Source organism: Falco biarmicus, chromosome 11, assembly GCF_023638135.1.
Source record: "Falco biarmicus isolate bFalBia1 chromosome 11, bFalBia1.pri, whole genome shotgun sequence".
Classification (NCBI taxonomy): domain Eukaryota; kingdom Metazoa; phylum Chordata; class Aves; order Falconiformes; family Falconidae; genus Falco; species Falco biarmicus.
Window position 1 is genome coordinate 21,450,656 of NC_079298.1, and position 27,432 is coordinate 21,478,087.

At 36.8% G+C, this 27,432-nt stretch overlaps 1 protein-coding gene across 7 annotated transcripts in view; it reads right to left on the minus strand.

The window, feature by feature from the left end:
- The window catches only part of EVI5 (ecotropic viral integration site 5), an 82,945-nt gene that overhangs the window by 14,160 nt on the left and 41,353 nt on the right, over nucleotides 1-27,432 (minus strand). For 4 of the 7 annotated variants that reach the window (XM_056355214.1, XM_056355215.1, XM_056355220.1 and 1 more), the window contains 3 exons: nucleotides 27,062-27,208; nucleotides 21,986-22,081; nucleotides 8,917-9,012 (listed from right to left, as the gene is read on the minus strand). In XM_056355214.1, the coding sequence (XP_056211189.1) occupies nucleotides 8,917-9,012; nucleotides 21,986-22,081; nucleotides 27,062-27,208 (339 nt within the window). Of the gene's footprint in view, nucleotides 1-7,091; nucleotides 8,227-8,916; nucleotides 9,013-18,050; nucleotides 18,122-21,985; nucleotides 22,082-27,061; nucleotides 27,209-27,432 lie in introns of those variants that run through there. The other 3 variants (XM_056355218.1, XM_056355219.1, XM_056355216.1) reach the window with 3 other exon arrangements.

The following is a 27,432-nucleotide window of genomic DNA, read 5'->3' on the forward strand; positions in this document are numbered from 1 at the left end:
AAAAATCTGATGGTCTCTTGTCCAACTGTGCTTGCAAGATACGGTAAAAGAAAAGCACATGATTTATTGTGCTATAAACTTCCACCACAAGTTGTAATGCTTACTTTGTAAATCTCAGGGCTAACATATTTCCTTTCAGGGACAACATTTCTTATCAAGTAAGAAAACATTTATAGAGCACCACATATTTTGAAAGCATTTGTCTAGTAAAACAAACTATTAGAAGATGTTAATATGATTCTAGTGAGTATTAAGAAACAAGTGCTTTGCAAGAGTTAATACAGTGCTTCTAACAAACATTACAGTTCTAGTGAGAACTATGAAGTGAGAACAATGTAAATATTGACTGAAATAAATTCCACAAAGATTAGCTGGCTTTATGAAAGCAAGTAAAATGACAACTGCCTTGAGACAAATATACATCTGCCTGTACTACAGGGAAAGGAAACAGTACACTCCTTCCAGAAGAAAAGGGGGGAAAAAACAAGTTTGCAAGAGACTGAGTGGAAGAGCATTACATCAAATTATAAATTTTACAGGAATAGTACTAGGCCTTTGCGTGTTTGCACTTGCTGTTCTCTCCATAGTTCTGATGAAATTAATGTCTCCAAGATACCTAAATGCTGATAGATCTGATAGTCTCTCATTCTCATTTGCCTATATGATCTGATCCACTGCTAGGCATCACCCTATCAGTATGTCTTCAGAGAACTTGAAGAAAAAAAATTCTAGTAGGTTGAACTTGAACTAGAGATGTTCTAGTTGATGCCACATGGCAGTCATGACTGCAACTCAGCATAGGCACATCCAAACCAAGTAGCTGGATAGCAGCAGCCCAAGTACAGCAGGATGAAGCTCAGAGTTCTTCATCCTGCTTCTGAATGCAGTCTAGTGGTGCTTCAGAAAAGAACATTTGCTTTGGTAAGAGCTGCATTTGATTCAAAGGAAGAACTAATAAAGAAAGTAAAAAAATTAACAGAGGCAAGGAATAATGCTTCCTGCTGGTATCCCATCATCAAGCCCAGATGCTATTACTGTCAGAGAAACAGAAGCTAGGAATGCTGCTACAAGTGGTCAACCCATCTCTTGTGTATTCCAGCGGACACAAGCAGTGTCAAAATTTTGTACTCATCTATGGCCAATGCAGGAGTCATCACTTAGCTCTTGTAAAGATATTCCCCTCATCTCCTCAGGGAACAACCTGGACTAACTGTGCTGGGGACCAGAACCACTACCATACTGATTTAACATCATTAGCTAATAATAATAAAAAATCACCAACAAGGAGGAATCAATTTGGCAGCTTTTTAAACACAGCTTACCTGTAAGTTTATGGTATTTAAGGCCAAAGGAACTGTTAATGTGGTTTAAAGTTTCTTCCTGAGTACTACAGTGCACTGAATTTTATTTAAGCGTTGTATTATGTGGCCTATATAGGTTGGGGGTTTTCAATCCTTCACACTGATGACTATGGTTTACTTTCCCTTCTCCATTTTAGTTTCAGCAGTGAAAGCCTAGAAAGCTAACCCAAGCTGCAAAATGTACCCTTAATTCAGCCATATTACCAATTACTCCTTTGGTCATAACTCATGCATTATTTATTCTCAAAGTAATTACTTAAAGTGTCTTGAATTTTATTTACACAAGCAAAATCTTTTAAAAGCATAGAATTTAATCTCCAACTTTTATATCTCTTTTCATTAAGCCAATCTTAAAATGTTAGCTCACAAGGAGCAAGATCAGACCATGAGATAACACCTATATCGGAATCTTACTGACTGAATTAGGTTCTTAAAACATAATATCAGATCCATTCCTAGGATAAACTATATGTATGTGGGAAAGGAAGAGTAGTAAACTAGTGGTCACTACTCTGAACAGCCATCAAGTTTGCAGATACTGAAAAAAGGGAAATACTTTCTAAAAAACTCCCTTTTGTTCATTGTCAATACGCAAGAACTTAAATAACTAGAATTTCACTTGAAGTTACTATTATAAAACCTTTCAAAAGCCTCAAAAAATACATTTGTGGAATAATAATGCTCCAGTCGTCTGTCACCTTGTCCTTTACCATCAGCCATGCTAAAAAAGTTAACATGGGCAGTTTGTAGAGGGTTTTCTAACTGTTGGAACAGTGTACCACAATAACACCAGGATTTTCTTTTTAGTTTAAATACCAAAAACACACGCATAAGACTTGCACATTAGAAAACAATCTCATCCTTGCCTCCTCTCAAAATATACTCTTAACAAATAATTACTTGAAATACCTCATTACAGAGCAACACCTAGAAGCAAACGAGCTCTCTGTTCTGTCTCTGACATTGGTTAATAGCAGAGGCTTGGGAGAGAATGTAACAATAGGCAAACATGTAGTGGTACTTTCCCAGAATGTTCTTTCCAAACTCCAGCAAGCAGCCCGTTTTTCAATTATACATGTGACACCTGTATATCTCCAGGGAATTCCTCTCCATTCCCCGATCTGAGGCAGTTATTTTTTTCCAATCTGTATTAATATGGATTTTAGTATGTGGAACAATTCTGGATCTAAAGGAATTTAATCTTTTAAATTTGCAAAAATCATATTCCCTAATATTTTTTCAACACACCTCCAGTTTCATTTGAAGATCCTAATCCTTGCACTGGAAGAGAAGTGACCAAATGCTCCCCACCCACCTTCATACAGTTTGAATTTCAAAACATAATTTTAGGACTTGATTGAACTAATGCTAATTCAGTCAGTTTTGGGGAACAGCAAGACATACAGGAAGGAAACATGCCAGTATCTTTTGAAAGCTCTACTCAAATCTAAGACAAAGATTGCAGATAAATTCCCAGAAACCACCTTCTCTCCTCCAAGTCTTCTTGACTCTATAGAGATCTAAAACCTTTTATCTGGAAATCATACTTCTAACCTAAGAATATACATCAAGAGCAAAAGTTGCCAGGATTATAAAGAATATCTTGTATGTCAAAAATATCAAATAATTTTGTCAAAAAGAAAAAAAGCACCACTAAGCTCTAAGTATTCCTCAGCTGCTTTCAAGCTAAAAACAACTACTGGATCCCTCAAGTATAAGAAAATGTTGTTAAAAATGGATTTTAAAGAGCTATCTTCAACATCCATATTCCTGCTTTCTAAGGAAAAAAATGCATGCTAAGTGAGGGAAGCACTAAGTTTCCGTATGTTGCTGGTCCCCTTCATAAAGCTGTCCCCTAATGCAGATGGCCGATACACAGTAGAATCATGGCCTCATGAAATAATGCTCTGCAGTCCCAAATTGCAGAAGCTACTTGCTTTTGTGGACTTGAATACATATTAGTCAGAATTTAGCTTTTAATATGAGAACTGTCAAAAGTTAAGACAAACCTACATTTGAAATACTGTAGTAATATAAATAAGAAACTGAAATTTAACAGCAAAACAAACTCATTAAAGCATTTCAAGAGATACAAAAAAGACAAACTTTACAAGTTTCACTTGAAATAGATTTTCAACTTCAGCACTTCAGTCCTAAATCACGAAGTCTGTAAGACTGGAAACCACTTGCTTTTGTCTCCAAAGGTGTCTTGTGGTCTGCCAGTGTAGTTTGTGGGTAAGCACGTCAATTCTAATCTTTTGTACCACTCCTGTAATCTAGGTAACACATACAAACCTTGCAACATCCAACAGGAAGCAGAGACAGCTGCTGTGTAATATATATAAAGTGACTGCATGTGCAGAGGGGTAGTGCATGAAATGCAGAACTTCAGCAGTTTATAAATCATTTAATTCCATTCAGTTTGAATTAAAAGTAAAAAGTGGTAAACTGCAAAGAACCTCCTCCTTTTTCCCCCCAGTATGTGATTTATGTTGAAATGAGTAACCAGTTCAAGATCTATCTTAGCCAGTTTTTCTTAAACCTTGACCTTTACTTAATGAAACTTGTAACAGTTCAAACTTTCTACACATTCGTTTCCACATATAACAACCACTTTACTTCAGTACTACCTACTGGAGTGGGATTCTCTCTTGAATAGTAGAAACGTTTCAGAACAATTGCTTTCACTTAGCATTTCAGTGTCCAATCAAAGGCAGCTTTTATGAAGTACTAGCACTCACTCCTTGTGCAGCCTGAGAGTACATAACCCATGGTACAAATCCTGCAGTGCTTGTTACTCATGCCATTTATGTTACAACAGTTAAAGCACATTACCTGTAAGGTCAAGAGTACAGCACTCACCAGATATTATTTCTCTTGTGCCAAAGATAGGGCAATGAAGCTTGTGTACTTACTGACGAGAATAATGAAGCTGCTTCACAGAAGCTGCAGCCTGTTGGGGCTGCACAGTGGAAAAGCATTTTAGGTTAAAATCCTACTAAGCTAGAAGTCGTCAAGAACGCTGTAGAGATAGCTTTAAGAATGGAAGGAAAATAGAGGAAGAAAGAAAATGCTAGGTGGAAATACTTCAATTAGCGAAGAGAACAAATGGCAATGGGACATGGATTTCTGAAAAGGCAAGCAGAGCATCTAAGTCTAGTGCGTATTAAAAGCTCTGAAAGAAGTCTGCATCATGACTTCCTGTTTGTGACAGTCCTCAACATTTCAGATTTTCACACTAGTTTCAGCCTTCAACAATAAAGCTGTAAGGCAATAAGCATCTAACAACTTTGTGTCAAATAAAGCGACTCAGCTAATAAGGAGGAAAAGTGCAGCACTAACCTGACACTAAATTACACACAGCTTTTCACAGGATTAGTTATCAGCTAACTAGCAATACTGCAGTATGCACATCCTTTCATTATGCAGCAGCTGTTCTTCGAATGTTGATAGGTTGTGTAAAAGATTAAAGGATAGTGTCTGCAACTTTGCAGTGAATGAACACAAACCCAACATGGATTTACTAAAGTTAAAATTGCAAGTTAATAATAATTGATCTACATGTATGTGAACTGAGTGAAGTTATGGCTGCACTGAGGAATTTAAGTATGAATTCAGCATTTCACACAGTAATAGAAATTATGTTCAATATTTTGATCCTAACCCATATTTGCTTACTCGAATCAGTGCAAAGGAAGGGCTGCATGTAAATAGATCCAAGATGGTGTACACAGAGCAGGAGTCTACAAAACCTCTTGTTACAATCTTCTCAAATCTCCAAGTTTTGTCTGTTTGCTCTTCTGAAGTGTTCATCAAGTACATATTTAAGACCTACTGTGAAGCAGTCAATACACAATTTGGCTTACCATGCTACAGAAATCCAGTGGTTAGGTATAAAAGGAGTTAAGCAGGTATCTTGTTACAACAAACCAAAGTCCAATATAGTAGTTCTATACTTATAGTTATTTTACCTTATTTGAAAGGTATGAAAAAAGACATCTTTTTCTATTTAATTTAACTTGCACATTTAATAGCAAAGTGCCTCATTGGTTTGGTTTTGGATGCCAAACTACCAGCTTCCAGTATGTGCAGTTTTACTTGGTAACAGGAACACAACTTGGATTTACTACAAGTATGATCTGAAGACTGACTATAGCATTACTATTCCTAGATGAGTAATAAAAGCAGCTGAAATTTATCCTTTAGGCTGTAAAGCTGCATCATATTTAAGACATGCAAAATTTTGAGCTCAAAAAAGAAAGACCAAAATTAATCAATGGACTCAGATTATAATAAAGGGCAATTGGTAGAAGTTTTAAAAAGTACAAACAAAACATTTTAAAATTAATCATCTGAAATTATATGCAGAGTTCTGATATGTAGCTGATTCAGATTACGACACTGGAAAAAGGTTAGAGAAATATCTGAAATCTGAGGGTCAAACTTTGCTGCACTACAAAGTCAAGAAGTGTCACAGCAGCAGCCTGTTGCACCTGTGCAGCAGTGTCCCCAACCCCACCCCCCCTCCACTCCCCTTTTAGCAGAAAGTATTCTGCTTTAGACCCTGGCAGTAATAGTGACCCTTTCTTTCCTGTTTTCTGGTGTTCCTTATTGGTGTTTAGGTTTGCCCCGTCCCTGGCTACTAGCCTGGCTTGCAAACACCGACAGAAAAGTAGACCTTTCACTGAAACTCTGCAATTCAGATGCATCATGCTGTTGCCACATCTTGGTACCATCACCATTCTGATGGGTCATACTGCAGGACAGAATTAAAGTATCTAGCTCCTCCAGGTTCCACTGATACAGGAACACATGCTTACAGATTGCTGGCCAAAGACATGAAATAGTGTTTATCAGAAGGCCAGAATATGGACTTTGCTTGCGGTTACTTATATTTGACGTAGGATTTGTTCATTATTTTGTTCCATCCTTCAGATGGAGAACTTGAAATTCTTCTGATGTAAACATCTGTAAAAATGCAGTACTGCAGAGGAAAAAAAAGTTCAATAAGCAGAATCAACACTGACGGCCATGCCATGGCATTTAATCTTGTTGCACGCACACATTCATCCCACCCCTACCTTAAACTGTAACTTTTGCATTAATTTATGTCAGTTTAAAGTTCCACGATTACAATATATTAGATGGTAACCATGCAGTCACTAAGAACTCTGTTCCTTTACCAGTGCCTTTTACATGTTAACCAGTTGGGAGGTTGTGGTCAGCATGTCACATACGCCATCATCCTATCTTCAGGAAGATGAATTTGCAAATTTGTAACGTTTCTTTTAGCTTTTGCAGAAGCAGTATCGAAAAGCAGCTAGCCAAAAAGCAAAGAACATGGTCATTAATGGATCTATACATGAAGACACTTCAGTGCAGATCTAAAAAAGCTGGTTTAATTGGTATTGACTGAATTATACTAATCCTAACATTTAGCAATTGAGGGCAAACATTTTTACCTCTTTCTATTGCCATTTCATTCAGGTTTTGCTGTTTCAGGAAACACTGCAAAGTTCTTTACTTAGCGGATATGTTAATCCAAGAATTAATTAATATTTATTTGCACCAACTTATCTATAAATACTACATACATTTCAGACTTAACCTTACATTATCTCAAAATCAGCCCAGTGGGCTACGGTCAAAAGAAAGGACTGTGCGTGAAATATTCTTTTTCGTCCAAAGTTTTTATTTTAAAATTAGACAAACAGATATGTAACAGGAAAGGGGGTGGGGGGTCAGATTCATTAGTAAACAAGAACTTCCAGACTTTTAAGAAATTCTGTGTAAGGAAGTATTCAGAAACACTGCCAAGGTAGAGTATGTCTACTACATACAGAGTTTCTTTCTCCTGTTTCTATCTATCCCAGAATGAGATACTTTGTTCCTATAGTGTTTACCTAGTTTGGAAATTAAAAGTTAAGTCACAACAAAGCACACATCTGGAAGAGGAGTGTTCTTCTACGCGGAATTCCTTAAACTCTGCTATTGCTGAAATTCACTCTCCCTAGCTGGTATTTTCTTTCAATCAAATTGAAACGCTAATAAAGATTTGTCCAGACTTAATTGTTTAGGAATCACTAGTATTACTCAGAATTAACATTGTTCTGTGAGCTAACAAACCTCACCTTCATTCCAACCTGTTTGCTTTGATTTATACACATTAAACACATACACAATTCTATGCCTTCATGACAATTGAGTTGCTCAGCCATGCGTATGACAAATGCTTGTATAGAGAAAAGTATGCAACAGCATTCCAACAGTAATTCTACCTTTTCTCCAAAACAGTGGTTTCTTACCTTTTAAACCTACACTGAGCAGAGGAAAAAGTCAGTAGAGTGCCTTATTTACTCTAATGCAAAATACCTGGCTTTCTGGGAATTATACAAGCAACTTTCTCATAAGGAACAAAGCAAGTCAGTTATAGTCCTTTAATGGAAAAAGCTGGGTTATTGATTTTTAGATTTGTTTTTAAGTGAACTTAATGATTGGTAAAGGTGCTGGACTGATGGCCCTAGAGACTATCCTCAATCTATAGCGTAGACAGCATTCCAAGGTCCTCCACTATGTTATAACTCTCAAGGGATTGATCCTAAAAGGTTGAATCCACTAAGATTGTTATGTAAACACTACCTACACTGAAATAAAGAAAGGATGTCTTTATTTGACAAAAGCAAAAAGGTGAAACCCAAGTTAATTAGGCTGTATTGCTCTATGATACTATGGTTTTAAGCAACACTATCAGAGATGTGTATTAGAAGGCATATAGAAACAGAAGCAAAGTATAACACAAAGATGACTGGGCATTTTCACACAGCGTAGTGTTAGGTAAAGGCATTTCTTCACAACGCAGGATGAACTGAAATGAGACAGTGAGCACAGCAGTTACATAAGCCATTTTGGTTTCGGGAGCTTCTGATCTTTAACTAACAGAAAGTTACTACAACTATTAGAGCAAGGAAGTTTGAGGACAGAAATTTCATAGGTTGAAGGTTTTGGCAGTTTAAAACTTAAAAATCTGTTAACTGATATTAAGCAAGCATCCTTTTTCTTTTTGAGCAATCTCAGTATACTACCTCATAGAATTCCTACTCACAACAGCAAGAACCAAAAAGACTTACACATGGACTCTTCTACCTGCACAAGTGCAGTTTAGTTTCTAACTATATTAGCCTTAATAGTTGTATCAAATAAAGACATAAAGGGGCTTAATTTCATGCACACAACTTCAAATGCAGTAAATGCACCACAGTGAAATATGATCAACTCATGAAATTAAGGAAAAAATCAAGACGGAATTTAAATGCTTATCTAATTTATTGTCAAATCATGTAACTAAGCAATTTTTTCTTCTCTTACATCTCAGGATAAGGACAAGATTCATGTGTATGAGTTAGTTTTATTGCATTCATTTAAAATAATGTATGTTGGCAAAACAGGTACTGAAAGGTACTGAAGCTATAATAACTACTAGATAAGCAAAACCTGCTACAAATGAGACAGGACAAAAGGGGCAAGTGACCAGAGACAGCAGTATTTTATCACTTACCTCATGATGCAGCTCAGCTATCTGATCTTTCAGTTCTCTGATGTACTGGTTAGAATCAGATTTATTAAGCTGCCCTTGAATTTTTCCTTCTTCTTTCTGTTTTGATTAAAAAAAAAGATTCAAATTATTCATGGTTATACTATATTAAAGTCTTTTAACCGTCTGCATATTTTTGTCACGAACAGGAGCTATCTGCAGACACCGTGCAGCACTTTTCATCTGGTTGAAGTTACATCAGGTTTCTAGGGGTATCAGTAGCTCAGATCAAGTTGACATTCTCAATACTGACCATAGTACAGGCAGGATTCTGTGGAGGAGCACAAAGAACTAACAAAGCTTCACAGATGGAATTCACATCCAATGTACATGAAGGCTGCATGTGCAATTTAGTAAAGCATCCCTACAGAACACTATAAATATACTTATCTTAGTGTACATTACTTTCACTAACGTAAAGCTTTCCACTAGTAACAAGGAATTTCCCTTTGTCTTCAAGTGACAAGTAAACAACATGTTCTTTCCTTGCATTGTAGGACATGCACTGGGAAATGTTACATGTGACAAGCTTTTTTCTCCCCTTAAAAAAAAAAAACAAAAAGAACTGTAACATAGAAAATGTTACAGTATTTATTGTATAGGAATTCAAGAGTGCACAGGTAAAGAGGTATGTCCCCTAGCACCAGTGCTGCAAGAGGTACAGAGAAAAATTAGCAAGTAAAAAAAGCCAGAGATGAAGAGGAATGAGAGATTTCCCTCATTTGTCAACCAAACACAGCTCCTAAGTTTCAAGATGCTCAAGGCTTCATCTGCACTTGAATGCCTACAACACTAACTTTCAGCTTGTCCCTAAAGGGAATCCTGATGTGACTGAATCAAACTTGGCAGATCTGAGATAAATAACGACCCTTGGATGGAGAAGGCAGCCTGGTCTTCCGGTTTGCTACTAGTAAGTCAGGAGTAGCATTGGTTTGGGTTTTTTTCTGGCTGAGTAATTTCTGAAGCAGCCAGCAGCTTTAGAGGACAGAAGCACCTTGATTTTACATAAATCTTCATCTTGACTGTAAATCACATACAACCAATATATTACAGAAATACAAATATAATGGGAATATCTGGGTTTTCCACTTGTAGCTCATTTAGTTGAAATTTTATTTATACTTGGAGAAAGCAAACAATTTCAAGAACAGGCAAGTTCAAACAGAATTCAAATACCATTTAGAATGAAAGTTGTCAACTGTTCCTCAAAATACAAGACAAAAAGCTCTAATGGAGATGTTCTTTTAAAACGTCCCTCAAGTATCAACACCAGGAAAGAACATGTACCAGGATATTACGGGGAGGGACAATACACCACCTTCCAAACCCTTTTGCTGCATGAAGAGGACAACCTTGAGCACTTCCAGTGCTGACAATCTCAAAGCAATTTCTCGTATTTCAGACTTTGTTTTTCTTGCAGCAAAGTATGCATTATAATATTACTTGAAGAACAACTTTGTCATTCACTATTAATTCACAGAATCTGCAACATGGGGGCACAAGATCCTTAATGCATAACTCCATATTGAACGTAGTTTCCAAGGCAACCTATGGCTCAAATCCACAAAAAAATGATTAATATTAACAACATTACTAACTATTTTTGTCTTAAACAGGTTAAAAGAACCAACCCACAAACCCATCACCTCTTCACAAGGATAACTATTGGTATTGGAGAAATCAAGACAGAAGCAACAGAACGTGCAGGCTAAAAATAATGCTGTTTACTTCTATGTTTAGGAAAAGCTTTATTGTTATCAGAAACTAAGATTCCAGACAATGAGAGGGACTGATCTCTTGTGGTAGCAGGAATATATGGGAGAAATGCTTAAGTCCTTTCCCTCTGCTTGAAACTCTGACTTCTCTATTTAAGCTTCTTCTACAGATGCCATATGTAACCATCCACTATAGCATCAAAAAGCAAGAACAAAGCGAGGTTTTACCACAAACAGAAGATAGGTGCACAGCCCTTCTAAAATGAAAGTGTAGTAAATAGCTGAGCTTACATTCAAACTGGGTGCACAAGAGAACACGGAACAGGCATTCCCAAATTAAGTCAGTATAAACTAACAGCTGAAGCAATAAAATTTACTAGCTTAATTTTGGCACTGCACAAGTACCTGAAAGCTGTTAGTGTATACCATATTGGGAGTTACATATTGTCATTAAAGTGTTTTATTGTTACTTTTTATTCCCTAAATAACACTGAAAATTTAATGCAGATATCACATAATGATTTGACATGTATATTTGCTCATGGAAGAACTGATGCTAGCTCCAATCAGCTGGAGATTAATGTAGGACATAAGCCTGGCTTACAAGATCCTCATTATTAGTGAAGAGCAAATAAGTTTCAGTTTTCCTTTCAGAACTACAGATTTTATAGAGCTGACAATTCACAAAAATGCATTTAGCACAAAAAAAGGATTGCTGCAATATCATTTTCTACAAACACACTTTTAGGAAAAAAAAAAAAAAAAGTCATGCTGTAACTTCCTCTTGCAACACTCAAAACACTAAAGGTCAGAAGCTGATCCTTTTAACTGGCCCCAACAGAAATCAGATTATTTCTAGCTAATTAAATAAGCCCATGTTCTATAAGCTACAAAGTCTGTCTACAGTGGGTAAATTGGAAAGATGGCATATGAGAAATTTTAGATATAGAATCATAGACTCATTTAGTTTGGAGAAGACCTTTGAGATCAAGTCTGACCATTACCTGTTCAAGAGTCTTCTTCACAGCTGCTGTTCATGTCTCTGAGCAACAGCAAAGACACATTCTACTTTTTTTTTCTTTACCCCCCCCCCCCTTCCTTTTTTTATATAAGCTAAGTTGACCATGCCAATTTAGATAGTTAAAAGACACACAAATGCAGTAGCAAACCACTGGAAAACATGCAGAGGCAGATACTGCAGCATTAAAACATTTTTTATTTCTTACCAACATCAACTCATTTAGAGAATGAATAAGTAGACAGCTGAAAGTTTACATATTTCAAATGAACCAAAACATTTATTTTTTTATAAAAAGTAGTTTTATCTGTTAGATTGTGATCTTTAAGTTACCCAACATTCTTTGAAACTGTGAGAAGAGACTGGTATGTCTCATCAATACATATATTTATTTTCACACAAGTACAAAATATTACTATGATCTGCAAAATTGTTTCACTCTCCAGTCACGTCATGTTTGCATTAAGTTCAGATTACTTTCCAGCAGTTTCCAGTTTCTGATGAGTATTTGTTAACCAAGGGCAAATGTTAACGTAAGCAACCTAAATTTCATAGTAATATTCTTCAACTCTAGTTTTCCATTAGAGCAGCTTCACGGAAGTCAAAAAGAAAAAATTGTTGGCAGGAGGAACTTCAATATGGCCATTCCTTTTGACATGACAGAATGTAGTATTAACCAGGTTTCCCTACTATCTTTTGGTATCTGTCATAAAGACGTAATACTTTCACCCCAAAATTCTGTATTTCTAGATTTGATTCTCAACCTACTCTAGATCATACAACACATTATCTATTACTTCCTGATTATCATAAACCCCTCTTTTTACTGTTTTTATCCAGTGATCTTAATATCATCCTAGAGTCCCTTTTAAGGAGTATTGTCAATGTGTGTGCATCTTCAGATAGTGAAAAGCTCTACCACTGCAAAACAAACCCTGTACTCTGCCCCCGTGCAGGTTGGATTCCTACTTGTACATCCTAATTCCAGATGACACTAGATTAGTGCCAAAGCACAGATATATGCCACTGTGACTGGTGAAAGCCCCAGAGACAGCAAGCACACTCAGGCCGCAAACATTTATCAACACACATGGAACACTGCACAGATAATTTTATGTTCATATTTCATTTAGTAGCTTATTTAAGAAAGCTTCAGCAGCTTCAGCTTGGATTTTTCTGTTCAAATACAATAGTATATTATATAGATATAATTTCTAACTCTTGAGACTGATCTAGTCATGAGGCACATGAGATTGATATCAGTCACCATTTGTTCTTAGTTCAGAATTTGAATTAAACTTGGCCAAGAAATAGAGGGACAGGGAATTAGCTAGGTTGCAAGTGACATGAAAGCAGGACACAAACTGAAAAGTGAAGATAAAACAGGTACTGAATGGAAGTGAACAAAAGTAAGGACCTTAGACTGTAACCCTGACAGATTCTTGCAGATTTCATCTCCAGCCCACTATCTGCAGGATATGGCTGTTGCATTTAGTTAGTTGACGTACTGCAGGGCAACTGAAGATAATAATCTTCCAGGAATAACTACTAGCCCTCTATTATTCATTTGCTTCTCTGGTGTGATGGCTTAACCCCAGCCAACAATTAAGCACCACGCAGTGGCTCGCTCACTCTCCTCACCCCCCAACCCCACAGGATGGGGAGAAGGAATTAGAAAAAGGTAAAACCCATGGGTTTAATAATGAAAATAAATTAAATAAACTTATTGTTAATATTAATAAATTAAATATAACAACAACAGTAATGAAGAGGAGAGGGAGAGAGAAGAATAAGATTCAGGGGTGTGCGTGTGGAAAGAGTGATGCATGAAACAATTCTTCACCACCCACTGACCGATGCCCAGCCAGTCCCCAAGCAGCAATTGGCAGCTCCTGGCCAACTCCCCCCAGTTTATACACTGATCATGATGTTCTATGGGATGGTGTATCCCTTTGGCTAATTTGGGTCTCCTTTCCTGGCTGTGCTCCCTCCCAGCTTCTTGTGTACCTCCTTCACTGGCTGAGCACGGGGAACTTGAAAAGCCCTTGATTTAGAGTAAACACTACTTAGCAACAGCTAAAACAGTGTACTGCCAACGTCATTCTCATACTCAATCCAAAACACAGCACTGTACCAGCTACTAAGAGGAAAATTAACTCCATCCCAGCCGAAACCAGGACATCTGAAGATGCATGTTTTCCATTCTTCCTGTTCCACTGCTGCTGTGCAGATTAATGAAGATTTTGCTTCCAGGCATCATAACCCTCTACAAAACAGATCAATTAATTTCTACTCCTAAGGGTCCACCAGTGTATGCTGAAAAGGTTCCTAGGCTCAGGCAGGAAGAAATAAGTCTTGTCTGGACTCAGTCTTGTCTGGCCTCAGCCACCTCAGCCTAAGAACTAGCTATGGCAGATGGAAGCTTAACTACTGAGATCAAAGGATAACCTGAGTCGGGGAACAGAGGGCTACTTCCCAAAGGGCAGAAGCCTGTACTCCCTGTGGTCCAATCCCAGCAGCCAGGGAGGTCGGAGTCCACGTTCAGGACATTCTTGATATCCTTCTTTCTTGTCAATACTATTATTATTGTTGCTAGCTTCTTGCTTCAAGTGTTGAGCCATACAGATGTGCTGGAAAACACATGCTGTTAGAATGGATTCATTTGGCAAGTCTTTCATAGCTAAAACAAATCCATCTCAACTCTCTTAAATGGTAAGGGTGCACAAGGGCAAAGGATATAAAAACGGTCTTCTGTAAAACCACCAAGGATAAAAGGGAGATGATTGCTCTGCTCAAGGCCCTTCCATATTCTGCATCTGACTAATTTCCAAATTTTTTTAAAACCCTAAAATTTGAGGGTCTCTGTTTCTATCAAATTAGATTTTCACATGCTGTGGCTGCAAACTGATCTGACTTCCTCAGAGCAGAATAGAGTATTTCAGTTGGAAGTGACCTACAATGATGATCTAGTCCAACTGCCTGACCAGTTCAGGGCTGATCAAGTTAAAGCATGGTGCCAAGGACACTGTCCAAACGCCTCAAACGCAGACAGGCTCAGGGCATCGACCACATCTCTAGAAAGTCTGTTCCAGTGTTTGACCACTTTCTCAGTAATGTCCTGATGTCCAGTCTAAACCTCCCCTAGTGCGCTATGAACCATTCCCACGTGTCCTATCACTGGATACCAGGGAGAAGACATCAGCACCTCCCTCTCTATCCTGCCTCCTCAGGAAGCCGCAGAGAGCAATGAGGTTGCCCCTCAGCCTCCTTTTCTCCAAACTAAACAAGCTCAAAGTCCTTAGCCACTCTTCGCAGGACATGCCTTCCAGCCCTTTCACCAGCCTTGTTGCCCTCCTCTGGACACATTCAAGGCCAATCGCATCCTTCTTAAACTGGGGGGCCCAGAACTGCACATAGAATTAAAGGTTAGGTCACACTAAGTTACTAGACAGCTCTACTGACGTAAGAAAAATGTACCTTAGCTTGAGTTAAATTGAATGCTCCCTATTGCAGCATTTTCTTCAGTAGGAACCAGGCATTTCACTCTGCATTGGTTTTATACTGTGCTTGAATAGTTTTGTACTACTGCGCTTGAGTAGTTTTGTACTTCTGAAGAAAACACCCAGATCAACTGTACTGGTTCAAAAGTGAATGTTAAGACTCCACTTACAATTCAAAAGTCTTTAAGGTATGAACATCACACCTTTTAAAAGGAAATAGCACAAGCAAGTAGTAATCTCTCTTCATGGGGGTTTTAAAAAATCTAAGATTATACACATAGGATGTGGGTTGTTGGTTTGCTTTTTTTGAGGGGGAGCACTGTTACAGAAAATCTGTGGTATTTGGGGAGGTCATGACACAATGAACAGTTGGTCTCTGGACAAATAATAGCTATTTTAAAATTAATATACAGTGAAAAACTAGATGACATATCTTATTAAGCAAAGTATTATCAGAATAGCAAAATAATGAAAGCCAGCCAACTCTTGAATCTACAGATTTTGTTTAAAAGCAATCCTCAGTCATATCTGAATGAACCTCTACATCCATTTCCCTGGAATACTCCTGCTGCATATTGGCACCACTGCAGGGCTACCTTCTCTTCCCAGAAGGGTTTTTAGAAAAGTAATGCCAGCTGGTGTCACATTGTAATTAAAGATCCATCATCTCAATTTCACTGTTTTTGAAGATTAGTAACTCCCCCCAGTCTTATGGTCTCTTCCAACAGACCAGCACCACCAGCACTAACAGGGTTAGAAAACCCCCTATGAGGGAAACAAACATCCTCATTGCCAGGTGTCACCTCTGCTCAAGGAAAAGGTACTTTAACAGTGTACACTGCCAACACACAATCTGACCTTCTGCCTCAGGTGTGTATAGAGAGGGAGTAGCATGGCAGCAAAGCAGGAAGTGAGTCCTACAGATCAAAAAAAAAAATCAGCTGCTAAAACAAAACTCACTTAGGCCCCTTGAGTTTTGGAAGCTTTCACCTCTCTCATCCTGCTTTGAAGTACTAGAGTGACTGTATTTGTGTGCATACTAAGAGTTACATGGATAGCTCCTGAGAAGAAAAATCTGTTCCCCAAAAATTTGCTGCTTCGAATGCAGAAAAATTCTGCCCTCCAAATTTTATCAGTTGAGATTCATGTCATAGTATCACACTTAAATCCTCCTTTGTCTGGATTTCTAATAGAAAAACAGCTTTTCTGTACCTTCAAAAGAAGCAGCAGCTAGTCTCAAGAAACACACCTGATGCCTACTGAGAACTATTGAGCATGTGGAGACCTTCCAAAGTCAATCAGCATAGGACCAGGATGCACAGTTGGTAACACAAGAAGAGTGCAGTGACAGACTGCTTCAAAGAACACTAATCTTAAATACCTGAAACTATTAATGTATAGTAACCCCCCAAAATCAAATACAGTAGTCACGATACAACAAAGTTTAAATAACAAATAAATAAAACAATCACTGGAAACTACCTGGAACACACTGGAGGCCTTAGGCCTGCTTTTGCTGCACAACCAAGAAAAAAATCTAAGTAAAAATCTAAGTATCAGATACAGAGGATCAACATTACTAAATTTCAGTTGCAAATGTTTCATCCCAAGAGGACGACAAGCACAAAGTTTTCTAAAACACTCTTGATCGCAGTAGGAAAAGAAATACACATCAACAAGAAATTAGGTAATTTAAAATAATAGGAAGGCATCTAGGATTGTTTTCACTTTAATAAACACAAACTTAAAAAAAACAGAAAAACAAACCCAATGTTTTTATAGGCAGCCAAAATCCAAGCACACCAGACAGTTGCTGTTCCTTAGATAACAGTGTATATCATCTTTAGTAAAAATGCCTGGAGGGTAGGACATTTCCCTAACACCCTTGGTTAGATCTTTTCTGACTTAGAGATATTTATTTGGTAACAATCTGCCTCAGCCTCTTTTCAGGGGAGGCTTTTAAATTCTTACTCTATGGCAAAAGACACTGCATTAAAAATGTAAATTAAGTTTATTCAGAAGGGTAAATGTGGTAACTAGTGTCCTTTCAGTGACTTTACAGTGACTCATTCTAGACTTTCAAAAAACACATCACTAACATCACACACCACTATTGATAAGAGTAAAAAAAGTTTCCTGTAATTTGAAAGGATGGAAACAATTTCTTTACTCAACAGTCAGTACTAGGAAAAGTTATTAAACAGAGGTCATAGAAAGGCTTCATTCTAACGAAATAGTGCTAAAAGTTTAAAATGTGGGGGAGAGAACTAGCACAATCATGGATTTCCTTTACAGTTGTTCTCAAAGCAACTTTGACATGGTTAGAGATAGGGTAAATGTGACAAAATTCTCTGAATCTGCCAGGAAACAGATCAGGAGGAAGTGATGTTACCCCCTGTCCAGATCAACCTAATGAAGAGAAGAATGAATTCTTAACAGATAGTTTTTGCTTTGAGATTACTCAGACTCAAAACCAGCTTTCTATAACACAAGTGTGCTCTGTACCTCCCCCAACCCAAGCCAGTCATGGATAATCTTAAGAGGATGCTACAAGTCGCCAGCCTGAACAGAAATGGAGGGAGAGGGATTAAGCTGCAGAGCAGAGATGCAGCTGCCCCAGCTCTGCTTCCTCAGTCTGCTTACACTTTCACTGGCCTGGTGCTCCTTACTCTAGCCAGCTGATTGATTTGAGCTTGTAACTGATTTAACCTTGCCCAAATTTCTCTAAAGCCTCTTTTATTCTCATTTAGTTTGTCCTTCCTTCGACTACTGCAGAGAAAGCTTTTTTTCCCCCCCTTAAAAATAAATAAATAAATAAATCGCCAAACACCAACAGGATTGCTCATATGTGATCAGAAGAAATACCTGCTATTAGGCCAGAAGTGTAACTCAGCTTGGTAGGCTTTTCTTGGCAGGTTTAGGAAAGCACACACAACCTAAAAGCAATAGGGTTTTAAAGGCTGATATTAAGAAGTTAAAAGTATTTGCTTGTTTCAGTTTGAAGCTATCAGATCAGTGCAGCTGAAAACAAGAAAGACCAATTCCCCAAGGAAACAAACCTGAGGTTTTGCCAATTGACTATAGACACAGGGAGACACTACCCATTTCTTAGCCCCAATTCTCTAAATCTTAAAAAAGGACAGGACAAAAACAATCACAGAGCGCATGTAGATTGGCCAAAACAAGTAATTTAGTTATAGAATGTGAACCTCTAACCTTTGTGAGAAAGTACAGCCTAACACATTAAAGAGAACAGCTTCTCCCCATTGTGGGGGTACAAAAAATAGCCCAGCCATCCAAAAATCCATCCTTCATTTGTTAATAATTTGCTCAAATGTCCTGCTCAAAGCCCAGAAGCCTGCTAAATACTTTCAAGTCATGTTTGCTTCTCAAGGCAAGTGAGAAAAAAATGAGGAGAGGATAGAAGGGAAAACAAAGACTGACAAAATAAGCCTTTGTTTATATACAAACTTCAGGGGTTTAATTTGTCACTTCTGGGGCTTAGGTATATGTAACATAAGTTAAACTTCAGTTACACTTCAATTTTGTGTTATTTTTGCTAAGGAATGACTCCTAGAATATCCACCATGTATTGGACTTCAAAACAAAAGTTTAAAAGCTTAGAATCAGGAAATGAATGCTTGACCAAGGTAAGAAGACATTCAGAGTATGTAAAAAAATAACTTCCTAACATCACAATAAACTGAGATCTAGCTGCCAGATTACATCTAGTATTAAATGATAGAGTTCTATCTCCTTCTTCCTCTGTCATTATTACTAACCTAAACTAAGAGTGACCCAGAAACTGTGATTTAAATCTAGCATTTGTGCGTAACGTCAGATCAGTTCTTATGTGGGAGTAGTGATACTCTGCATTACAAATTTAACGCCAGTGTCTTGCGCCTACACCTACATGAACATTTAAATGAAAACTGCACGATTTAGGTTAAACATTGCTATGGACCATGTGGACCTGGCACTGAATCCCTACAGCTTCTTAGAAAAACACCACCCCCCTTCAAAAAAAAGAAAAAAAAAAGAAAAGAAGGTGGTTATGTGGTAAGTTAACTTCCTCCCTTCATCTTTATCAGCTTTGAAACAATATGACAAGCAGACCTATTTGTGATGCTCCATGTTAAAAGCAAAATTACTTTGAGACTGACACCTATGCTCCAAGATTGGCTAAATGTATTTATGGTATTAAATACTGCATTTCAAGTCATTAGGGCAAGTCCAGCTTAAAAGGCCCTCTGCTTCCCACATCAGGTCCCAGCAAATCCAGTGGCAAGCTGAACGGAAGACATGGGATGCAGCTCTTTCTCCAATGAGGAAGAAGCTACCCAGGTTTGCAATTTCCTTAAAAAGTGGCTTTTGTTTAAGCTCTGTTATCAGTTGCATGTTTTATAGTTTACAAGCTTTGGGAGTTAAGGCTTTCCAACTCCATTACTACTTTTTTTTGGTGCAGGTGTTTTGAAGGCCTTTGAGCATGGGTACCCAAAAGGAAGTTTTGATCGCAAGTTTTGTATTTGCTGGCAAAACACGCTGGTCAAAAATATCTGTTCGCTTACAGAATCTTACAAAAGAGTATCTGTCACAGCCCAATAAAAACATTTCAAGTCACATCTAGAGTGTCAAAAAGAAGTAAATTGACAGTAGAGGAACTTATTTCTACTAAATAATTTGTTTTAAATGTCTTTACACAGTTAACACTCAAAACCTGTGTTTCACAACTGAAGATGTTGTATTTCAGACTAGTGTAAGTTTGAGATCAATAGTTCACCAAAGGAGTAACAGGGCAAACCCATTAAATTAGAAACATGAGCCACAGCTACAGAATAACTTCATACTCCAGGCTGCGTACAAAGAAAACACAGCCATTTTCATTTGTGCAGAAAATCAAGAATCTTACTAAGACACTACAGATCAAGAAATCATTAACAGGTGATCATCTAAGACCACCAAAAAGATTAAAACTTGAAATGTACTGTAGTAGGAAATAAAACCCAAGGCCATCTAGAAGATGAGAAAAACGGAAAAACATAACTAAAGATTGCATCATGCAAAGCAGCAATTGTGAAAAGGAAGGAGAGCTGATGTAGATAAACAACCAAACATGGAGACAGTGCAATATCATGGCAAAACAGGGCTAACGTAATCTTTGGATATATTAGCCAGGGTCATGAAATAAGATTACATTCCTGCACTTAACTTCTTTACCTCTCTCATGACAAGATTTTATAACCATCTGCATGCAATTCTGGCACCTGTAGCTTAAGCAGAAATATGGAAAGGGAAATAGCAGAGAGCGCTATAAAACGATCTGAACACTGATGATCTGATCAGTCAAACAACGAAAGCCAAATCAGATGTATTTACATTAAAAATGAACACAATTCTAATTGGGTGACCACTGTCAGAAAAAAACCCCAAACACCTAACTGATCATTATGGGATTCACCATTTCTTCACTGCATAAAATGAAGACTAGAGTACTTTTTGGGAAACCCCTATCAAACAATGTTAGTAGGATGGCATTTAAAGTCTGTGCTAAATCAAAATAATGCAAAATGAGTACTGGCTTCTCACAAAAATCACCATGTTTGAAGTAACCTTTAAACTGTCTTTTTTTTTTTTTTTCCTTTTTTTTTTAAGTAAAATGCTAACACATGAATAGACTGACCTAAACTCAGCTGCTCTCATTGTCTTACTAGATGATAAATGATTCATATGCAAAGCTTACTGTACTTATCTGAGTATTTCTAATGTACTGATCACAACATTATCTAAGCATTACGTGATTAAAAGAAATGATTGCTTTATCTTTTAATAAACGTAGTGCCTGCTGCACTAGTGGAAAAATATTCAAAGTGAAAATTCTTTATGCAAGCTCCATTAAATTTGTTTGTACATTCCATATATGAAGAGATGAAAGAGATGCAAGTAGTTGAGATATCCTAGGGAAAAAGCGACTTTGACACAATACAGAAAATCACCAACCTGAAGGAAAAATTTCAGAGGGAAGACAGCCATTGGCCATACCAGTTTAAAAAAAACGTGAACCAGAGAGTAACTAGATTGTAACTTACGAATAATAACCAAGAAAAGCTTTGCAAATAGCCACAGCAGAATTTAGACAGGAGTAAGTATGTAAGTATAGCAACGACAGATGACAGTAAGACATAGTGATTTCTCAGGGCCAGGAAAACATAAAAAATTCATTTCTGGTTTTCTCATCAAGGGAGCAGTGAGTTCATGGGACAGTGAAAGTTCCAAAAGGAACTGAAACCATAAGGAACAGTACAGAGGCCAAAGGATGCATCTTCAGATCCTACAGTGACATGGTAGCAGTGAAAAACATATCTGATTTAAGACTTACATAAACGGAGTAAGAGTTTTACAACAAATCCTCCAATACTGGTCACAGCAGAAGACTAAGCACAGAAAAGAATTGTTGTTGGAATCAAGATGTGTGCATTTTTTTTGGACAGAGGATGTTTTCAATCTATTAATTTGTAAGAATTACCTATTACAAGACAAAACAAATACAGGAGTTGGAGCTTAAGTGTTGCCTGTGGCTGGTACTTGTACACAAGTAATTATTAATGGCTCACAAGTACGTCTGTAAGATTTATTTAAGGCCTTGGCTTATAAAGGAGGCGCATATAGCAATATAGTATTATCCCACTCTGCAAAGCAGTAGGTTAATAAGGAAAGAAAGTAGAAGGTAGAGGAAGGAAAAACCCACAAAGTCCAAAAAGTAATCAGTGTCAAGTTACACATCTAGTGTCATCACTTGTTACCTGGATTTCTAATTCAGCAATATGCTGTTGGAGTTCGGCCACAGCTGCGATGCGGTCTGCCTCACGGAGCCGTACTGCCATCACTTCTTCTTTACTCTGAAAGAAGCACTAGATTGAAGCTAATACTATCAGTTTCAGTTGATTAAAGACTCTGCACTACTTTTACCCAAAATCATTAAGTAAAGAAAACTTAATACACTGCTGTGTGAACTACCATACCTATTGAGATAAGGTGTATTCTGAAGAACAAAATTTAATTTTAACCCATAGAACTGTGTAATCATTTAATATCAATTCTAAACTACAATAATTAAAAAAAATAATAATCTGTGTAGTTTTGAAAATGTGCTGTTATCAATTTCCAGGTCCAGGAAACAGTTCTCTTGCATCCAGAAATGTTATATTGTAAATTAAGAAAAAATATCAACATCAGGAAACAGCTCATGCTTCAACTTTTGACTTTATATATAAAGAAACAAAGCTACACAACAACTAGTTCTCATTCTGTTTGTCTAAAACCAAAAAATAATTAAAAAAAACAAACACAAAAGCACAGATATTCCCAACTTCATTTAAGTCCAGCTATCTTAGTCACAGTATACAACAGAGATTTGCAAGACAGTTTAGAAAAAAATTCTAATGCTTTTAACCTACGATCAGACTCCTGGTGTAAGTTTAACCTGTAAGTTTGCCTATAAATGGTAGACAATTTCCTTATTTCTGTTTTATGAGGCAAGTCCTCACAACTTCAGAGACAAAACAATTTTATATTGTCAGCAGCTTGATACAACCACAGTGAGAAAACAGCAATAGATACTAAGTGAGCAATACTTTCAGCAGGAGTGCAAATAATTCTGTAGAAGAGCCACGCTAGGCATCGGTACACCTACTTCTACAGCAGACTGGTGTAACTCTGCAAACTGCAGTTACTGCAAATCAGTTCCAGTATTTCAGTTATTTTAAGGCGTGCTTCAGACTGTCAGTACTTAACCATGCTTCATTAGACAGTTTGGTTGAGACTGAATTGAACATGCCAAAGCTTATCTATAATAGCTACTTGAAAACATGCTGTTTGTTTTAAAAAAAAAGATTCCTGTAACGAAGATATATCTACAGGATCCAATTAACAGCATCTGTAATCAGCGGAGTCCATTTCAGAGGAATCCATCATGTGCTAGCCAAAGTTTAGCCATTATTGCTAAATTCTGCTGCAAGATTGCTTGAATGAAGCTGAACCCACAAGTCCACAGGATTGCATGTATTTAACTGAAAGCTAAAGGACAGGCTGGCTTAGCTTGGTGTCTGAGATGAGTCAATAGTGCTGCTTTAGATGGCACTGGTGCTTTACCTCTGAAACAGAGCATGTTCTCAATAATTACTGCAGAAGTTGATATAGTAGGAAAGAAAGTGGTGGGGGACATAAATCTTATGTTATAAATTCTTTAGCAAAACCGATTAGGAAGATCAGTGCTGTGTTTCAAGAAACAATCTGAAATTCAGTCCTTGCTGTACAAGTAGTAGTCCTATAAAAAGGGAAACATGTAACAGTACACACCAGTGACAGAAAACAGTTGCTGTATAGGTGGTATGAGATGCAACTTGCTACAAAAAATTTAATTTCTGCTTATGTATTTTAAGCTATTCTTTAAAGGAAAATACAAGCACCAGAAAGAATGTACCAATTCTTTCCACATTGAAAAAACAATTGGGGAGCTGAAAAACTAAATTTTTTTTATACACCTCTTCAAGTAGAAATACTGCTACTTAGCCAAGATGTAGTGACAGAAACAAAACCACAGCATGATTTCAGATGACTGGAAACAATAGGAAGAAAAAACCAAAACACACCAGTTTCTAGGAAACAGGAATAACAAACTTGCTAGATTTAAGAAGATACAAACTATAACCTTTAAAAATATTTAAAGCTACAAAAACTTTACATTTGTCTGTATTGCTCTGTGTCATTACCTGAAAGTTACTGAAGCTTTCTTCATCGGTTTTGAATACAAAGATGTTGCATCAGTAACATATGAAATAGCTTTATTTCAGTATTTTACACAGCAGTACTGTCTTAATTCAACCTAACCTCCTATTATCTGCATTTCAAGCCAAATGCAAGTTAGTAGCAACACTATTTAGTAAAGTTACAGGCACTGAAACTACTGGAAGAAATGCAGGCATGACAAGCCTGCTGTTACTGCTGGAGGCTAGCCCTTCACACTTGCAACATATGCCTGACATAGTAACACAGGACACCCTGGTTTCTCGTACACCTAGTTAGTACAAAAAAAAACAACAACCCAAAACCCAAACCACTATGTTGCAAGCTTTTGGCTTGGCAAGTATAACAATGTTTCTCTTTCTACTTTAAGCTTCAGCTTTTTTTTTTTTTTTTTTTTTTTTCCTTCTTTCAATTCACCTCAGCATTACAATCTCATTTTCCTCACACAGTGAAATAACCTTAAAACAATCCCAAGCCAGGAATTCCTTTCATTTATTGAGGTACAGAGGTGGGGAGACAGGAACCTAAAATGGTCAGTTCTATAACAAGAGAAAGTGAAAGCATTTGACATGAACCCTTGATTAAGGCAAACCCCATGCTTCCAGTAGTTTGGAGAGCAAGGGACAGGAAACAGAATGACAGTCCTTACAAATCAACTGTCAAAGGACAATGGCTTTTTATATCCTCTCATTTTTCACTTAACTGTATATATTATTATATAGTTACAGTTTGAAATTTAAAAGGTTTTCATAAGTTTGAAACAGCAATAGGAAGTTACGCCTCAATACCAAGTTATGCCCCATTTAAGGGGTGGGAGAACACTTAAAACTTGCACATATTGTTTAATATGGCTTAACTTTTTTAATGACATGACATTCTTATTAAATCTGTAAAACATTGCTGAATTGCTTGTGTAAATTATTAGAAAAATAAAGTCACAATGACAGCTCATGACAAATATCAGAGGTAGAGGGAAAAGGGAATATGAGGGGAAACTACACTGAATAAAGGTCATTTCCATTAAGTTAAATTTGAGCATCTTTCAATACATTTAGCAAAAACCCTTGTGTATTCAAACAGCACAGGAGGTCTATATGGTATTGTACTAAGCTTCATGACAAGAAGTCGCAGTCTAGCTCACAGTCAAACAGTACAACTCCAGGTAATGTGCATCAAATCGGTAACGCTTCATTTTATATCATAAACATCAACTTGGAAGACATGTTACAATGTAAACTGTAATATTTTTCCTACCAATGACTGCAAAACAAGTTTCAGAATCTAATGTTAGTGTATGTCTGCACCGCTAACTTCACTGGCTATTGACTACTGCTACTTTTTGAGAATCTCTAAAAAAATGACTGGTGCTCTGTCTATTACTGTGACACTTTTCTCTAACCCATGTTAGAGTTTAACTTTCTAAGCAAATTATGCCAGTGAGAAGAGTCATGTGTATTAACTCATTAGTCAGGTTAAAGACACATTATTCTTTTTATAGTCAACATAACTTCTGAATATTGACTACACGCTCTCAATCTCTTAAGGATTAACAAGGACCTTTAGTATCAAAAAAACCCAATCAAACAAAAAAGTTATGGGTTATGTGAAAAAATATATCACCAAGACTGTGAATTTAAAAAAATTAGTAAGAATAATGTCAGCATTTAAAAAACAGCACTTGGGAAACCAGTGATTACAGTAAACAAAAACCAATTGGTAGAATTTATGCATTAGCTTAGAGAAAAGAAATAAGAAGAAGAAATGAAAAGCTATAAAAACAGAGAAGTGTGATATTATAGCAAAACTATGCATATTAATAAGGATGTCATTTCATTTCCAGGTTAAGTGCCAATGATAAACCACTCCAACTACACTGTTGATTCATACAGACCACAGAAGCCTTTGATGGAATTGCAGCTAATGCAGTCTTTTGGGTATGTATGGTGTTACGAGCAAAATGCATGCATATTGGATAAAACCAAAAAACACACACACCACCAGTAACAGTGTTCTACATGAATGAGAACAGAAACAAGTTGTGCCAATAAAAAAGGTTCAGTTACATTAAAGGCAAAAGATGTGATCATGAACAACAGACTATGTAACAGCATGCGCTCTCAAGCTGCCAATTCACAACCAGTTTAATAGCTATTCTGATTATACATCTTGTATTACAGTATTATTCTTAACATACTAATAAGTATCCTATTTAGAAATTACTGACTGTTCAGCACTACCTGATTTCATAACAGACTATTCATACATCTTTTGGAAACAAAATTTAAGTTAAAAGTTGTTTTCATGTCTCTACTAAATAATATCTTAACTATAGTGATTTGTCAACTAATACTGCCCTTTTTTGAAGTAAATATCGTTAGCAATTTCAAGAAAATTTTCTTTCAAATTAAGAGAAAGAAGTTTGTAAGACGTATGCTTTATTTCTTGTCCATATTATGCATGCACAAATTAAAGACATAATTTATTAGTAACTGGTTTTGAGTTTAGTCACAAAATTAACTAACTATGAGATTCAAACATCACATTGGGTTGTCTTTTGTGCATTGACAGTAATAAATGACTCTTTTGCCCAGTGTTTTTAGGCTGTCCCTTTAAAGTCTAGTTACTATTAGGCAATGATGACTGTAACACTGCCTTCAGTAGACCTCTCCATTCAAATACTACTTTTACTCCCTTTTTTTGAACCTAAACTGATTCTACTTGTGTAGTTATGCATTTTGAACCTAAAAGTAATAGTGTTGAACTAATGAACCTCATCTGGCACTAAAGACAGAGTACATAGTGATCAGAATTTGTTGCGTGTCTGTATGTATATTATCCACAAGACTTTTCTGAGTAGAACTGCACTTTAAAGCTTATCTTTGTGGGAGCACAAAGAAGCAGCTCTGTCAAAACCCGACACAATTTTTGTGAGATGGCATTGTCAAATTAGTAAAAGAAAGCTTTGGTTTTGTGATTTCTACTCTCGATTAAGACAATTTATCTAACAACAGCAGACAAGACTAAAAAGTACATATATATCAGCACACAAATAGTCTATTCACCATATTGTTTACCTTGCACTCAATCTCTGCTTGTCTGCGTTTTGCTTCATTCAGCTGAGCAAGAAGTCCTTTGTTCTGTGCAGAAAGATACTGTACCTTCCCCTGTAGGTTGGTAACCTCTTGTTCTGCCCTTCGTAAATGGTTACTATTAATCTGATTCTGAATTTTACAACAACAAAAAAAGGAAAGAAAATGCATGTTAAGGAAAGATCTTTGACATTAATTTAACTCCCCAAAGTCTAACAAGAGATTTGTAGATCATCTATTATAAAAAAAACTTTTGACGAAAAAGCATTCAGAATTTTCTAAGTGTAATCATAAAAGTTTGCATGACATTTGGTCTATGACCAGGATATTCAAATTGTTCTTAAACAGATGACTCA